The sequence below is a fragment of the Petaurus breviceps genome, unplaced genomic scaffold (assembly GCF_028583685.1).
Source record: "Petaurus breviceps papuanus isolate PSGF00001 unplaced genomic scaffold, PetGlider_PUasm1.0 191, whole genome shotgun sequence".
Taxonomy (NCBI): Eukaryota; Metazoa; Chordata; class Mammalia; order Diprotodontia; family Petauridae; genus Petaurus; species Petaurus breviceps.
The window spans coordinates 4,799,089-4,815,583 of record NW_027185811.1 but is presented as its reverse complement, the minus strand read 5'-3'; the positions used below and the strand labels follow the sequence as shown (position 1 = coordinate 4,815,583).

The 16,495-nt window shown below is 40.7% G+C and overlaps 1 protein-coding gene across 1 annotated transcript in view; it reads right to left on the bottom strand.

The window, feature by feature from the left end:
• COL2A1 (collagen type II alpha 1 chain) overlaps window positions 1–16,281 on the bottom strand; it is a 42,570-nt gene extending 26,289 nt beyond the window's left edge. The window contains exons 1-16 of the mRNA XM_069092511.1: window positions 16,264–16,281; window positions 15,463–15,495; window positions 15,314–15,346; window positions 15,157–15,210; window positions 14,901–15,002; window positions 13,741–13,818; window positions 12,976–13,020; window positions 12,782–12,835; window positions 11,611–11,664; window positions 10,493–10,546; window positions 10,021–10,074; window positions 9,827–9,880; window positions 9,429–9,473; window positions 9,265–9,318; window positions 3,344–3,388; window positions 2,906–2,959 (exon numbers count right to left, since the gene is read on the bottom strand). Coding sequence (XP_068948612.1) covers window positions 2,906–2,959; window positions 3,344–3,388; window positions 9,265–9,318; window positions 9,429–9,473; window positions 9,827–9,880; window positions 10,021–10,074; window positions 10,493–10,546; window positions 11,611–11,664; window positions 12,782–12,835; window positions 12,976–13,020; window positions 13,741–13,818; window positions 14,901–15,002; window positions 15,157–15,210; window positions 15,314–15,346; window positions 15,463–15,495; window positions 16,264–16,281 — 831 coding nt within the window. The remainder of the gene's footprint in view (window positions 1–2,905; window positions 2,960–3,343; window positions 3,389–9,264; window positions 9,319–9,428; window positions 9,474–9,826; window positions 9,881–10,020; window positions 10,075–10,492; window positions 10,547–11,610; window positions 11,665–12,781; window positions 12,836–12,975; window positions 13,021–13,740; window positions 13,819–14,900; window positions 15,003–15,156; window positions 15,211–15,313; window positions 15,347–15,462; window positions 15,496–16,263) is intronic.
• Window positions 16,282–16,495: the final 214 nt, after the last annotated feature.

Sequence of the window (16,495 nt, the reverse complement as noted above, 5' to 3'; positions counted from 1 at the left end):
GTGACTCTCCTTCACCTGGCTCCCAGAGCCTCAGCTACTGTCTGGTTGCCATGGAAACCCCAAGAGGGAAAAGCAACCTGATTCCAGTTGACTGCATTCATCTCCTGGCCTAAACTCAGCAAGATTTTCCAGGAAATTTCACACTGGATTCTCTCTTGAGTCACAGAGGCCTTTCCCAGAGCTGTAATCTCCCACTAGCCTCTGAAGAACTCTATTAAAATGACTTTGAAAGGTTTGTTTGTTTGTTTGTTTTTTTCAGGGAGAGTAGGGGGAGGTAAGGAGGACATGGAGATGGGGTAGAGATAGTGATACAAAAAAAGAAAAAAAGAGTGTCAATGAAACATTTCAAAAATATAAAGAACCATCAGGAAGAGATAGAAAAAACAATTGTTTTCAAAGTAAATATAAAATATCTGGGATATTTTATACCTACCAAGATAAATACAAGAATTATATGAATACAATTTAAAAATAATCTTTAGAGAAGTGAAGACAGATCTAAATAAAAGGATAAATATTAATTGATCACATCTGGACTGTACCAAAATGATAAAAATTATAGTACACCTAAACTAATATAATTAACAGATTCAGTGCCATATCAATCTAACAAAGTCTGTATAAGTAGAAAAATAATAACAAAATTCATCTGGAGTAGTTAGAGGTCAAGAATCTCAAAGGAATTAGTTTTTTAAAAAGTGGGAAGGAAAGGAGTTTAATATACCAGATCTCAAACAATAAAACAATGTAATAGTCATCATACTATTTTGGTACTGGTTAAAAAAAATAAAAATTTAATCACTAGAATAAATTAGGTACATAAGATCCAGAAACAATAAAACACAATGCCACACTGTTTGAAAGATGCAAGGACTTCAACTAGTGGAGTAAGGACTCATTATTTGACAAAAACTGCTGGGAAAGCCAAAAAGTAGTCTAGCAAAAATTGGGCTTAGATCAAGATCTCCCACTATATATAGTCAATAAACTCTGAACGAATGCATGTCCTAGATAGAAAGGGTCATATCATAATCAAATTTGAGGAACAAAGAATATATTTTCACAACTATGGCTAAGGAAAGAGTTATTGGCCAAAAAGGAAAGAGAGGGGATCACGAATAAATGGACAATTTTGATTCCCTAAAAATGAACCATTTTTGCACAAACAAAACAGATGCAGTTAGAAGTAAAAACTAACTAGAAAAAATCTTTGCAGCACATTTCTCTGATAAAGGTCCACTATCCAAAATAGTCTAAGAATTGACTCAACTTTATAAGAATTGAGAGCCATTACTTAATAGATAAATCACAAAGAAAACAAACAGGCAATTATCAAAAGAAGAAATGCAAGCCATCAAAAACCACATCCAAATTCTCCAAATCACGAATAATAAGAGAAATATAAATCAATACAACCATAAGTTTCCATCTCATAACCATTATATTGGCAAAGAGGACAAAAAAAAAGAAAGAAAGAAAATGGCTGTTTTTGGAAGCCTCATGGGAGAGGGCAGACACACTAATGCGCTGTTAGTAGAACTGTGAATTGGGCCAGTCATTCTGGAAAGCAATTTGGAACTATTTTTTTAAAAAATCATTAAACCATGTAGATCCTTTCGCCTACCATTTTTGAGCATATATGTCAAAGGAATCAAAAAAAAAGAGGTGACAGACCCCAAAATACAAAAATATTCATAGGAGCATTTTTTTTTGTTACAGTAAAGAACTGGAAACTAAGGGGATGCCCCTCAATTGGGAAATGGCCAAATAAATTATGATATATGACTGTACTGGATTATTATTGTGCTATCAGAAAAGGAAACCTGGGAAGACTCGCATGAAGAGTAAAGTAAGTTTGTAAGTAAGTAAAGTAAATTTGTACCACAGATACAACATTGCAAAAGAGATGAGTTAAGAAGTCTGATCAACTCTGTGACCAACCTAGACTGCAAGGACTAGAAGTGCAGAATGAGACAGACTTTGGGACTTATTTGTTATAGGAGATGACTTTTTAAGTACAGGGATATTGGTTAGAACAGGGAAAGCTAGTGATAACTGTGCCAAAAGACAAAAAGGAGAAAAATTTTAAGAGCATCAATAAAGCATTCTAAAAATGCACAGAAGATACCAAAACAAAGTCCAAAATAAGACAGAGATAAACAGAACAGTTTTGGGACTAATTTTCTAACTTGTTGAATTTGTTATATATGGGTTGTTTTTTTTTTTAACTAAGCTATATGTAATAGATATATGTGTTTTTATCTATAAACTTCTTTTTCTGTTCTTCTTAGTATATGGGAGAGTTTGTCAAATTTATAGTTTTTTTAAATGGAATTTATTTTAAAACAGTCCCTCAAAAGTTACTTATACCAAATGAGACAGAGAAAAAAATGAGACTTTGGAAGAGGCAGAAGTAGAGAGGAAGGGAGGAAAGAAGGAGGGAAAGGAGTGATGTTTCCTCATTTTATTATCACCCCTTTTCCTCCCACTCTGACCTGGTCCTGTTGGCTGCTTTACTTTGTGATACTTTTCCTAGACTCCTCTCCTAAGACTGTTGGGAAGAAAGCCGATCTCTTACCTTTCTCTCCTGGTTGACTATCCTCTCTCTGATCTCTCTCTTTCCCCCTCCCTCCTGTATTTCTCTGTCTGCCTTTCCTTTGCTGGAGTCTGTAATTTTACCTTCAGCTGCTTATCAAGCTATCTTTGCTTTTCCTTCCAGCAGGTGACCCTAGAGAAATTCTCGGCTTTATTCATTCCCTAGATGGAGAGTAGCAGTGGATGGGGGCAGGGAATTAAGATTTCTTGGAAGGGAAGAGGGGCTCAAAAAACCTCTCTTTTTCATGGGGGGTGGCAGGATTCATTGATGTTTTGGGAATTCACAGTTGTGCTGGCAGCAAAGACTTACCTTGGCTCCTGGAGCACCTGGGAATCCAGGACCACCAGAAGGACCGACAGGACCCTATGGGCAAAAGAAAAGTAGTGAGTCTCTGGCTGGGAAAGCGACAAAACTCAAGACTCTGAGTGAGCCCCTCCCCCACATTAGCCGGTCTGAGCTCTACAAAAATTCTAGCTACAGTCTCCAGTTAAAGAGAACACAGCAGGCATTCAGACGCCAATGCCCTCAGGGGTCTCCAGACAGAGGTCCTCATTAAAGGCACCACTCTAAGGTCAAAGGGAACCTCTGAAACACCTTGGCCTCCATTTGCCTAGCTCCAGAGTTCAGAATGAATATTTGACTCTAAACATGATCAAAAGTGAGCTTTCCCAAGCCTGTGATTTCCTAGCATTCCCTCTCCCCCATCACTCCCAACAACAACAAAAAAATGAGTATGAGTCAACTTACAGGGGGACCAGCTGGGCCTGGTTGACCATCATTGCCACGAGCACCCTGTGAAAAAACAGAAGGAAAAGGGAGTCAATGAGAGAAGTCTATTATTCAGTCTCCTAGAAATCCCAACAGAAAACAGACTCCCTCTTCCCCAACACTCAGACAAACATACATACATACATATATATATATAAACATATACATATATATATAAACATATACACAAGAATTTAGGAAGTTACTAGATTTAGAGTGTCCTAGAAATCAGACTAGAAACTGAATGTTATTTGAAAATAATTCCTGTTTTCACTCAATTTGGGTTTGAGAATTTAAAGACCAAAGGACCATTTGAATTTATCCTGCCTATGTATGAGAGTATACTGTTTGTGAATACAAGTGGTCAGCAGCCCACTTCCAATATGTCCAGGAACTATCCATGACATTGGCTGATAAATGGACCAGGGCAGCATGTCTTCTCATCACACCTTATCTAAATAATAAGAGAAACTCACCTTTAAATACTGTCTTCTCTCTTATTTGACCCTCACAGCAACCCTACGGGGTAGGTGCTATTATGATCTCTGTTTTACAGATGAAAAAGCTGTTGCTCAAAGTTAAATGACTTGGCTAGGCTCACACATTAAGTACCCATGGCAGGTCAGTCCTGACTCTTCCTGCCCCTTGAGCAGCTTTGCCCTATTGCTGTCAACTGACATTCACCTAAGGGGCTCCAAGGGCACCCCAACCCTTACTCACCCTGCTACACCTCATTGCCTCAGAAGTCATCTCAGGGGAGGCATATGGAGCTGTTCCTGGCTCCTAAAGTACTTCCATTTTCTACTATTAGTGAACCCCAAAAGTAGTCATAATCATCCCTGTGCTCCCTAGAGCAATGTTGTAAGAGCACTGACATGGGGGAGAGGACTCCTCGTTTCAAGACTTTGAACAAGAAACAACTTCCTTAACTGGAGTTCATATTTCAAATTAGGCTTGAACAAAAAAGGAAGATCTTGCTCATAACTCTCATATTTTGTATGATAAAGCCCATGTTTGGGGATTTAGTAGATTCTAAAGGAGATTCCATGGGGGAAGGACCCAACTGGCATTAAAGGAGACACCAGAGGAGATCCCTGTATGTGCTAGAGATGGGCTGCTGATTCTATACTGGGCTCCTTGGAAAGAAAAGAAGTTCTGTCTCCACCTCTGTCTCTGTCTGTCTGTCTGGCTGTCTCTCTCAAGCCCCACCCTCTGCTGCGGGTATCCATCAACTGGGGAATAACTGAACAAATTATAGTATACGAATGTAATGGAATATTATTGCTCCAAAAGAAATGATGAAAGGTGTGGTTTCAGAGAAACCTGGGAAGACCTATGTGAATTGATACAGAGTAAAGTAAGCAGAATCAGAAGAACAATTTATATAATAACAATACCAGTATAAAGAAAAGCGTCTTTGGAAGATTTAAGAACTCTAATCAATGCAATGATCAGCTATGACTCTAACCAAAGTTGAAGTATTCATCTCCTGACAGAAAGATGATAGATTCAAGATGCAAAATGGGACCTATATTTTGGTAGATGGTCAATGTGGATTTTGCTTTGCTTGATTACACATATTTATGACAAAGGTTTTACTTTCATTTACTTTTTGTTGTTCAATTGATGAAAGGGATGTAGGAGGGAGAGAAGACACATGCTTGTTAATTGAAATAAATAAATAAATCTCTACTAAGACCTAATAGGGATGGGAGGCAGAAAAAAATGAGCAGCATCTTGATTTGTTTAACCCTAGTTCAAACAGCTGGGTTACCCACTAACCAAAGAAAGCACCTGCAAGCCTCTACAGAGAATGTTGGAAACAAGTCTTGGCCTGAAGTATTAGACCTTGACTTAGCTCTATTCTTCAGCACCTCCAGCAGTAACAGGAAGCCCATGTGATGTTTGTATCTGGTGCTCTTGCAAAATGTTTGATTAATTTGATTAGTGAGAATTAGTTGCTAGGTGCACTAGGCATCTACATAGAAGACAGTGATTAGACTAAATCTGCAGGGTCAGCTATTAGTGCCAATTACAGCAATCAAAGGATTTCCTGCACTTGGGGTGAAGAAAGATCATTCCCAAATGGACCAGTCCTAGCAGTCTGCCTTTGAGCTACCTTTCCCGTCACATCTCACATTACTTCCTCTCACATATTCAGGCAGACAAGCTGGCCTCCTTGCTGTTGTCCCAGCTCAGCATTCCATCTGCTTCTATTCAGTCTGGAATGCATTCCATCCTCACCTTCAGTATTATTCTTGTCATCTCCCTCTCTTTCTTCAATGATGAATTCATGTGCCACCTTCTATGGGAAGCCTTTCCTGATTCCCCTTTTTTAGTAGAGTCACTGCCTTCCTCAAATTAACTCATAGACAACATTAATTTATAAGATTGAATCTAGTCCAACCCTTTTATTTTATAGATAAAGAAACCAAGGCTTAAGTGACTTGTCCAAAGTCACACGGACAGTAAATAGCAAAGGCAGGATTGGAACCCAGGTCTTCAGCTAGTGTTCTTCCCACTATACTAAACTGCCATCACCTTTCCCAGTAGAATGTAAGCTCTTTGAAAACAGGGACTTAACTTTTCTTTTCGTCCTCAAAAGCTAGCACAGTGTCTTGCACAGAGTGAGCACTTATAAAATATTTGTTGCATTGAACTGGATGGGATTAGAAGAAACAAGGAGGAAATTCAATGGGGAAAAATGCCAATGTCAGGGGAGTATTACGGAAAGGGAAATGGAAGACAAGAATTGTGGTAATTGTGAGAAATCAGAAAAGCATCGCCAGACCAGAGAATGGAATTGAGGATGAACCAGGGTGAGGAAGGGGAAAGTGGGTATAAGTCAAAAGTGTAGTATGCCAAGCATTGTAGGCGGGGCTTTTGAGGTTGAGGTCATCATGCAGATTTCAGGGCCAAAAGCACTTTTTCCTATCTAGCTTACTCAAATTCTCTAACCCAAAGGTTCACCTGGGTCAAATAATGAAAGAAAGATGTGATTGAAAGGAGTTAAGTTGGGGAGGCAGTGGCTAGAGACCCACGATAGTAAAGATAAAGTGGGGAAGAGATGAACATTATGACAAAACCAGATTAGAATGGTCTTCCTGGATAACTGGCTTCCTGGGACATTTTAAGCTAGACCAGATTTCCTGAATAAGAGCTCAGTGAAGGAGTTCAATGAAGAGAGCCATAGGATCTATGAAAGCTGGGCTAAAATTAGGGTTGGGGGAAAGCAATACTTTGCTACAGCATGGTCAGAGAAGCCCAGGTCAACCTGCATTGTCACTTGGGAAGGTTAGTAACCTTCCATGGCCCTGAGTAACTCCAGAGCAGATACTTGGGGGCTTAAAGAGATCAGGGCAGTAGCTGTGGAATTAGTGTATGGAGACTAAACTCCTGCTTGAGGAATCCCAGTGCTAGGACTTCTATTTACTTCTATTCCTGGGGAAGAAGCCTGGTCAGCTACATAGTCTGGCTCCAAGACTGTTTGACCACAGCAAGGCAGATGTTCCACCTTGGCATAGCCCTGGAGCTAGAGGTCCAAGGCTCAAGAAGGTGTGAGCCTACATGATTGTTATATTATATATCATATATGTTATATACTATATATATATATTACATATATATTTCCTCTCTATTCTTCTGTAGCCCCAGCAAGAGTGGTATGGCCTACACCATCAGAAGAAGGAGCACCTCTGAGCCTATGAGATGGTCAGTATGGGGAAGCAGAATGAAGTAGCATCAATGGGTATATAGTTAGAGAAGCTAGAACCTAAAAATGTAATGTGACATCCTAATGTCCTATAGGGATGAGAAGCAAAAAGAGGGGCCTGGCTCTTTTTCTGGAGGCAGGATAAGGGAAGAAATTTACATTTCCCTCTTTATTCACAGGGCATAATACTGTCATCACTTGGGGCCTTCTTAAAAGCAATCCCTTGTACTCTTTAAGGCGTACAAGCTGGGATCCTGGTAATTGGCAGGAATGGCAATGCTTCTTGGCTAGGGCCAAATAGTCTCTAATCCTCCTCACACAAAGTGACACCACTCCAAAACATGCCCTTTGGCAGTCCTTGCTAACCAACAAGAGTCACGCCTAGTGATTTTACTGATGTGCTTTTGAGGGGCAATTTTCCCTATACAAATGTATAGCCAGCAGCACCACTAAGTGCTGATGTCTGTTTTAGCCACCGATCAGAGAAATGTAGCAATCCATCTCCTGCTCAAGATGCTGAAATCCTTTAGTGATTGGAAGTATACTCATCTGAAAGGACATTCTTTTTAAAGCACTATTTTCATCATATCACAAACCCATGGCAAACACTTAAGGTGGTCCCCTATTTTGTGTTGTAACAAAGCTGAGCTCCACATCCTGGAATGCAAGGCCCTCCATTAACTGATTCTCCCATGTCTACCCAATCTACCTCTCTTTACTTTGCAGCACATACCCAACACATTCCTTGCTTTTATGATTCTCTCCCTTCTCTTGCCCATATTTAATTATCAAAATACAAATTTTAAAATCCCCTTAAAAGCCCAATGCCAGGCACATAGTAAATGTGCTTTTTCATTCATTAATTAAAGTTTCATTACCATTTTTTGTCTTGCCAGTGAATGAACTTTTTGCTGAATACTATCTTTGTGTGTTCCATCTTGAATTTCATTATCATGCTCTGGCTTTTGTATTCTGGTTCTCTTATGCACTTATATTTGCAACAATAATAACTCACTTTTATATAGTTTATATGGTTATAGTTTGTATAGTTTACATATAGTTATAAGGCATATTACATAATTATCTCATTTGCCTTCCAAGAAAAGAGATTGGAATTCCTTGAGGAATACTATGCAAATAGCAAGCATGCAATTAACTACTCATTGGATGAATGCACAGAGATGCCTTCTCTTTTTTCTATCGTACTATCTACAAAAGTCTGAACCTCAGTTTCCTCATCTGTAAAATGAGGATAATAATAATAATAGCAGCACTACCCCACCTCACAGAGCTGCTGCAGGGAAAGTATTTTGTGAACCTGAAGTCATTATATAAATATGACCTAATGTTATGATATCTAAAGTGAGAGGATTGAGCTAGGATCTTTTCCAGCTCTACAACCTATGAAATTCTTAAGGAGTAAGACAAGACAAACAAAACCAACTAGGAATCCCAGGGCGGCAGGTGGCAGAGCTACATTCAAACAAGAGAATGACCAAATGAAAATATATAAAAGTGCTTTGCACACCTTCAAAGTGCCATAGAGATGGGATCCCTCAGCTAATAGCATCATCCAACCAGAAATCATTACTCTGTGAGTAGAATCAACCATTTGAGCCTGGAACTACCAAACATCTTTCCCCTTCCTTGCTAAGGTATCTGTGCCACTCCTAGAATTCCTTATGTTTCTCTAAAGCTGTTTGTGCAAAGGGAAACACAGGGTGGCAAGATTATGTCACCATCTGGTGTGTGTCTGCCAACACGAAAACTGATTTTTTCAGGTCCTCTAAAATACTGTAGCCCTCTCTTAGGAAACTCAGGGGAAGGAGCAAGGTATAAATAAGGGAAAGGATTTAAAATAAGCTATAGAATTAGAGAAGGGGTCACCTGGGTGAGGCATATCAAATGGTGAAGAAAAGTGAAGAAAAAGGTTTCTTTCTGAGTTTCTCTGGAAATTGGAATCTCGAAAATTCTTATTGGGATGCATTTAGTCAAAGCAAGAGATTTCACTTGCCTAAGCTCAGAATGAACATACCTGCTTCATTGGAGTAGGTGGGACCTTTGCAATAGGGCTAACTGAAATGATCAAGGGGCACTCTGTCCTCCAAAGTAGTAGCCAATCTAAGACTAAGCCCAGGTACTACTGCCCGCCCCGACCCTGAGGTAGGAGACGTGGCTCCACACTTACCGCAGCACCGGGAGGGCCATTCCGTCCTCTCTCACCAGGTAGACCTCGGGGACCCTGGGATATAACAATGGCAAATGTAAAAATGCTTGATTTTTCTCAAGATGTGTTCAGCTGCCAGGAAAAGCCTAGTTCCAGAGTTCTTGAAAAATGAAACCCCTACTCACCATAGGACCAGGAGAACCATTTTCACCAGGAGATCCACCTTCACCCTGAGCAAAAGAAACAAGAAGTTAGCATGTGTGAACCTATTCCCTAGCGAGCAAAAAAGCAGGAAAATAAGCATCTGATTAGCCTGTCATCTGACCACAAATTAACAGATTAAGATCCCAGATTGGGAAAGCTCCTCCTTTCTGGGAGCACCCAGGCCTACTGAATCCCCACCAGGAAAAAGGAAGAGAAATTATCTTAAATTAAAGCAGACTGTCAACAAAGGTGTCCACAGAGTATGAAATGACTTATTTGTCTTCCCTGCAGTAAATTCTAGATTGGTAAAATTTTCCTTACTGAAGGAAAAGTTCCCTCTCAAAGCACCTCTGTTCTATGGGTCGTCTTATTTCCTTACCTTAGCCCCAGGAGCACCAGCTTCTCCCTTGGCTCCATCTAAGCCTGGATAACCCTAGAGAGTGAGAGAGGAAATTCAGTCACATTCCTGGAAAACAAGGAGATGTTACTGCCTCTATCCCTACCTTCACCCCAGTCCTTCCTTTCCTCCCAGCTACCCCACCATGACCTATGACTACCCTCCTAAATACTTACTCTATGACCTTTGACACCAGGAAGACCAGGAGTACCTGGGAAACCACGAGCTCCCTGCAAACCAAAAATAAATGGTAAAGGAAACAGAGAGGCACTAGGTGGTGCAAATTGGACAATGCTTGGAGGAAATGGCAAAAAGTCTCATGAAAGCAATCAAGATGAATGAAACCCAGAATGTGGACTTTGTGGGTTTGTAACTCCAGATCCATGACTGTGACTGTGTCCCTTCCCCATTAAGTACCTTGCTTTCCCTGTTTATTAAAAAGAGACAGCAGCATTTCTCACTGCTGGGAGTTTTAGCCAAACACAGGGAAAGCACTGTCCACTGCTGGGTTGGGAGAGTTATAACTATTTCGAGGCAATTCTTCTTGAGAGCTTGCTTTGTATAAATGAACTAACTGAAGTAGAAGACTCTCAACTCCATTCTAAGGAAAAGGCTGGCATGAGGGACACAGAAAGGTAGCAGACATACCTGAGGACCTGGCAGACCACGTTCACCAGATTTTCCTGGTTTTCCAGCTTCACCCTGAGGGAAGCAAGAATTGCTACTAAGCTCACTTCAGAACAATACCACTACCATTCTTGGACCCTCAGAATGACTCCTTTTATTTCCAATCCCATGCATCTTCAAAGACTAGAGAAGTTTTCTGCCCAGTTGCTGACTCATTTTTTAAAAATTCCTCAAACTCTTCTTTCGAACTTATTACTTCTAGACAGTCCCTCTGTACTCATCCAAAGAAAAAGAATTTTTCTTTTCTTTTGCCAACTGCTTCACCAAAGGGCAAATTCTCCATGTCCTTATCCTGCCATTGCCTCCAATGTCTTTGTCACCTAATAAGATCTATCTTAAACTATTACAGCTGGACAGAGACTTCACTCTCCCTATCACTCCAGGTCCATGAATTCAACCTTGAGAAATATTATGTGTACTAGGAACTACTCATCTTTCTGTAATGAATACTAGTCAGATTTAAGCGATAACTTCTATATACAACGCTTTCCTTTTTCATTAGTTATGAGTTATAAATTATGAATTGGTCTGTTTTCTAACTCATTTAAAATAAAAACAGTTTAGCTCTCTTGGACATTTCTGTTATTGTTTATCTTTCTCTACGTATTTTTTCTTTGTATTTTATCTACCCCTGCTTTTATTTTTCAAATCTTTTCCTATCATTTCTTGGGCCACTGGCCAGCATTTTTCTTTCCACTGTATCTGAAACAGCAGTTTGGAAAAGCCTTAGTTTCTTTCTTTGTAAAATCAGGAGATAAAACTAGATGACCTCAGAGGTCCTTTCTAGGCCTCAGTCTATGATCCCATGAACTCCTGAGCTCATTCTCCCATAAAATACAGGCATCACTGACCAGGGCTTCACAACTTGAGTCTTTCTCCTCACTGTATTTACATCCCCCTAAGTAACTGGAGGTGGGTCAAACAATTCTTTTTCTAAAGTAGGCAGGTTTCCTTCCTTTCTAAGCATTCAATAAAATGGTGACTCTTTTATACTAAGGATCACATCAAACAAGTATCTCTATACTTGTCATGGGCTTCCAACCTCCTCCCCTCAAAATAGCAGTTTAATTTAAACTCACATCATCACCAGGTTTTCCAGGGGGACCAGGAGGACCTCGGGGACCCATGGGGCCCTAGAAACAAAGAGAGATAACAACATCCTGAGCTTAGTCACTTGACAGATACCTCCCACAATTCAATGGGCAATGGCAAGGGCTGTTAAATAGTCTGACTACTGCTGTCAAGGGGAAGGCCTCCTGCCTCCCCTCTTAAACAAATGTTATTATCCTGGAGAGCAGTAGGAGAAAGCCATACAACATCGCATCCCTTTGGGCAGATGCTGCTGAGAATGAAGGTTCTTCTGGGAAGCTCAGATACTTCTGAGTATCAGGTTATGGGAATGATCACAAATCTAATCCCAGGAAGAGTGGGGACCATGTTCATGGCATATGACCCTGAGGTGTAGCCCCATCATACTGGGGTTGTCAGGGTTGGGCGAGGAAAGGATGCAAATTCCTTTGGTCATGTCATGGGACCTGTACACAAGGCAGCTGGTTGCTAAGGGCCAGCCAGTTTCATAAAGAGAAGACTAAGAGGAATCTATGCTGCTGAGATTTCATTCCTGAGAGTCAGGAAAGAGAAATGTGATCACATCACTTTCGTAATTAGCCCTTCCCTTACCTCATTTAGTAGTCCCAAATCCTTTGAAAAGTAATTAAAATTGGTGAATTTTAAGGTAATTAGTTTCATTTGCATTTGCACAGTCTCAGCAAGAAGGGCTTACTTGACCTGCTTCCTCATCATACATATTCTGCTCTGGAGGTGGCAATAAGAGAAGTATCATGTGCTTTTGGCCTTCAACTGTCTTTAATTTAATGGTTTCAAATATGGATTATTGACTTTGGTGATCCTCTATGTGTGTACTTTTAAAAATCTGTTCTCTGGGATTCTTTTAGGCAGCTAGGTGGTTCAGTGGTTTCCAAAATTTATTTCATGTCAAAAGTCTAAAGGCTTCAGTCTGCCAGGCAATGTGTGGCAATTTTGTCTTGTCACTGTAATGGGATATCTTAGGCTAGCAATAGTGACCCAAGGAAGATAATACTGTGATAACATTCCTGGGTGGTCCCTGCTAGCCTTCTCTGATGGGAGTGAAATGAGCATAGGCCCCAAAGGTGTTGGTGGTTGGGGTAATGGTGTTGTATTATGTGGCTGTTCCTAGGGGAAGGGGCATAACCACATTTGGATACTTACAGAAACTCCAGGTTCTCCTGGTTCACCAGGATTGCCTTGAAATCCTTGAGGGCCCTAAAACAGGAAGTGAGAAAGTTTGGGTTAGCCACTCATAGCATGAAGATTATAGAAAGAATATAGATTATAGAAATAAGAATATAGATTATAGAAAGAATTGAAAAAGCATTTAAAATCAGGGCTGTCATTGTACTCACAGGTGCACCAGATGGGCCAGGGGGTCCTCTTGGTCCCATGGGACCCTGCATTGAAACACAAAACAAGGGCCCTTAACAGGAGATGCCCAACCACCATCATCCAATGTGTTGTATCCAAGCCAAAAAGCCCACACAAGAAACAACAGGGTAATTCTACAGTGGAGGAGGGACCTACAGGGGCTGCCCACTGTTAGCCACCTCCTTCATACGGCCTCCTTCCCTACACATTCACCTATTTTTATTCATAGAAGCCATTCAGAAAGAGAACCCAGTCCGACTTTCTCCTGGAAAGCAGCCTTGTTTACTAAAGTTTCTGAGTTTCATTTAGCATGTGCCAAGGAAAGCCGCAGGGCTGAAATTTCCTGCTGAAAATCTTGTGGGATCCTGAGGAACAGTAGCCGCTGTCTACATGCTCCAGTCTTCCCTCCAAAAGCAACAGAGGTTAGCCCTTAAACAAATCAGCCTATATGACTCCACACATGCATACCTCCTCCCCATCCAACCACTACCATCATCAACACCACCTCCCAACCAACCTCGGTAATTCATTTAAACTACTTGGCATTTGACAAAGAGTGCACTCAAAGAAGGAAGACTAAGTCATTTAAGACCAAGTATTTAAGTCAGCTCTCTGCTAAGTAATGGAGAGTGACGTTACTGGAACCAGGGATTTTTTCTGATGGAAGTGGCCAGATTCCCTGGTTCAAAGATAGTCCCCTTCACTGATAGACCCTTCCAGTTGGAGATAGCTTCTGCCTTCCTTACCATTGGTCCTTGCATCACTCCCATCTGAGCACCTCCAGCTTTCTCATCAAACCCTCCTGCCATCTGAGCAGCGAAATTCTGCAAACAAACTCAATAGCATTAGGGACTCAAACCTACCTTGGTTTTCTACATTTTATCAGGTATATTATTTCTTAAAAGGGATGAAATCTGTTAGATTAAACTCCAGCTACTGGACAGTATTTGCTGAGGACAGAAAGGGTTGGAAATGCCTTTTAAATGGTCTTGCTGTCACTATATCCTTTACCTTTTCGATATTACTTCAATTCAATCACTCAATTTTATGAAATGGTTAACCAAATTTTTTTTTTTTTTGCTTCTTAGAGAGCCAGGCGATTAGGATTAAGTGACTTGCCCAAGGTCACATGGCTAGTAAGTGTTAAGCGTCTGAGGCCACATTTGAACTCAGGTCTGCCTGACTCCAGGGCTGGTGCTCTATTCACTGTGCCACCTAGCCACCCCCAATGGTTAACCAAATTTTTAAAAATTATCAAATAATTGTGCGTTTAATAACAGTCATTACTAAACATAAGAAAAATTTTATGTGATTTAAGGCTTCAGAGTCTATAGTCAACTAGCCCTGGGGGAAATCCAGATCACCAACCTCCAAAAACTTTGGTAATGGATGTGGTAGGTCTCTATGTACTTATTTAAGGTTAATTTCGCTTAAAGGTAGCAAATATCCAAACTATGAAATTATGTAATTAGTCAATTCTAAGATTTTTTTCCAAGATGGGACCATCTAACAGGGAAAGTATTTGGCATATTCCAGGGACAGATACACTGCAAGGATACTGGTCACTGTTTTTTTCATTGCCTGCAACTATCCAGGCAACCCTTTCCCATATTCAGAATCAATCTGTCACACAGCTCTGAGGTTGAGTGGTGAGTTAGGCAACTGAAGATCTTCCCTACTGAAAACCCTAGTGCCTAGTTAGATCAGGCAGCCTAAAAGCTCCCTGGCCTCACAATGAATAAGGCAATATTGTGCTAAATTGCAGTCTGGAGGGTCTAGACAGGTTGTATAATGAGTCTAATTACTACTGGAAATCCCTGGGAGCCAGCCAGATCAATGTGTACATCAATGAGAATATATATTTGTGGGTCAGTTTTCTGAAAGACAGCAAAGTAAATATACTCACTCCACCAAGGCCAGGGGGGCCAGGGGGGCCTGGAGGACCAGGGGGTCCAGGATTGCCAGGGGTACCAGGTTCACCATCTCTACCACGAGGTCCAGGAGCACCCTTGGCATAAAGATAAAGACATCAGTGTTCAGTGACATGGACTCGGTAACCGCCTGCCCACAGCTTGCCCATGGGGAAGTAGCCAGGCATGTGGTGAGACCACAGAAGGAACTGAGAGGCAATGAGGCTCAATGGATGTTCTTTCTTTACTTACCTTTTCCCCTTTGTCACCACGGTCACCTCGAGGTCCTTGTTCGCCTGCAGGTCCCTGAAAGAGAAGGAAACAGTGAGATAATATCCAAAACACTGCAAGTAATTCATGCTCAATTAGGGGAAGGGTTAGAGATGATTGATTTCTCTATTTTTCTCACCTGTGGTCCAGGAGGGCCTTTGGGTCCTACAACCTGTATAAAAAAAGGAACCCAGAGCCACTGGTTAGAGAAAAGCTCAAACAAGTCACACCTAAAACAGCTGGCACTGAGAAACATAACTTGTATGTAGAGGCAAATTGATGACTTACATCTTTGATATCACCAGGCTCCCCCTTCTGTCCCTGTAATGTAAAATATTCCCTAGGTTAGACAGTTACCAATAAGTCTACCCTAGCCAAATAAAGCTATAAACACTCGTACCACAGGGACCCCACCAAACAGGAACCCAAGCAAGTTTACTGTGATCAAGGCACCTCTGATTTCAGAGGTGGGAGCTTGCTGTACTGGGTGAGAGATACTTTCTAAAGAACATCCAAAGAGAGTAAGTACAATAGCTCTCTGAAAATATAAGTAAAATTGCTGATAAAAGCAAACAAAAAACAATCTCACCTTTGGCCCCAGATGCCCTATTTAGAAAGGGGGAAAAAATGGAACAGAATGTAAGTATCATGAGATGGATGAATAAAACTTCTTATTAAACACATGATTACCCTTCAGAGGACACAACAGGAAAGAAGATAGAACAAAGGATTAAACGCGGACGAGAGAAATCTGATGAGGGAATAACTATGTGTGATTCCTATAAACAGAACTGTCAGCATGGTCAGACTCTGGGTGCTATGTGACTCTGAACAATGGAAATGTCTTGAACAGAATGAACAAAGTGAGATAGTAGTGAAGCAACAAAGAGAGGAGTTAATCAGCCACAAAGAAAGGAAACACTCAAGATAGGAGGATTTGTTCAGTCTAATTTTGCTTCCAGTCAGAAAGCCCCTTCCCTCTCCCCTCCCCCAACCTTCCCAAGCTAAAGATTACTTAGAAAGCCTTACTTTAAAGAGGTGCCTGTCTCCTCCAAGCAAGCACAACAAAGAGCAAAATGCAAATGTTACCAAAAGCATTTTCAGCATAGTCCCAAATTGCAATCTCCCAACAATAAGTAACCAGCAAGCAACACTTCACTCACAATGACCGCCTCAAAAACGGTTTGGAAATTTGGGTCATTAATTAAAACTAGTTCTTAGTTTAGTCAATGTAGGTAAAGTGTTACAGAAAGACAACTTCTTGCTTTTCCATCACCTCTGTTATAAACTCATGCTTTTTATAAGAAACTTTAGCTTCTTA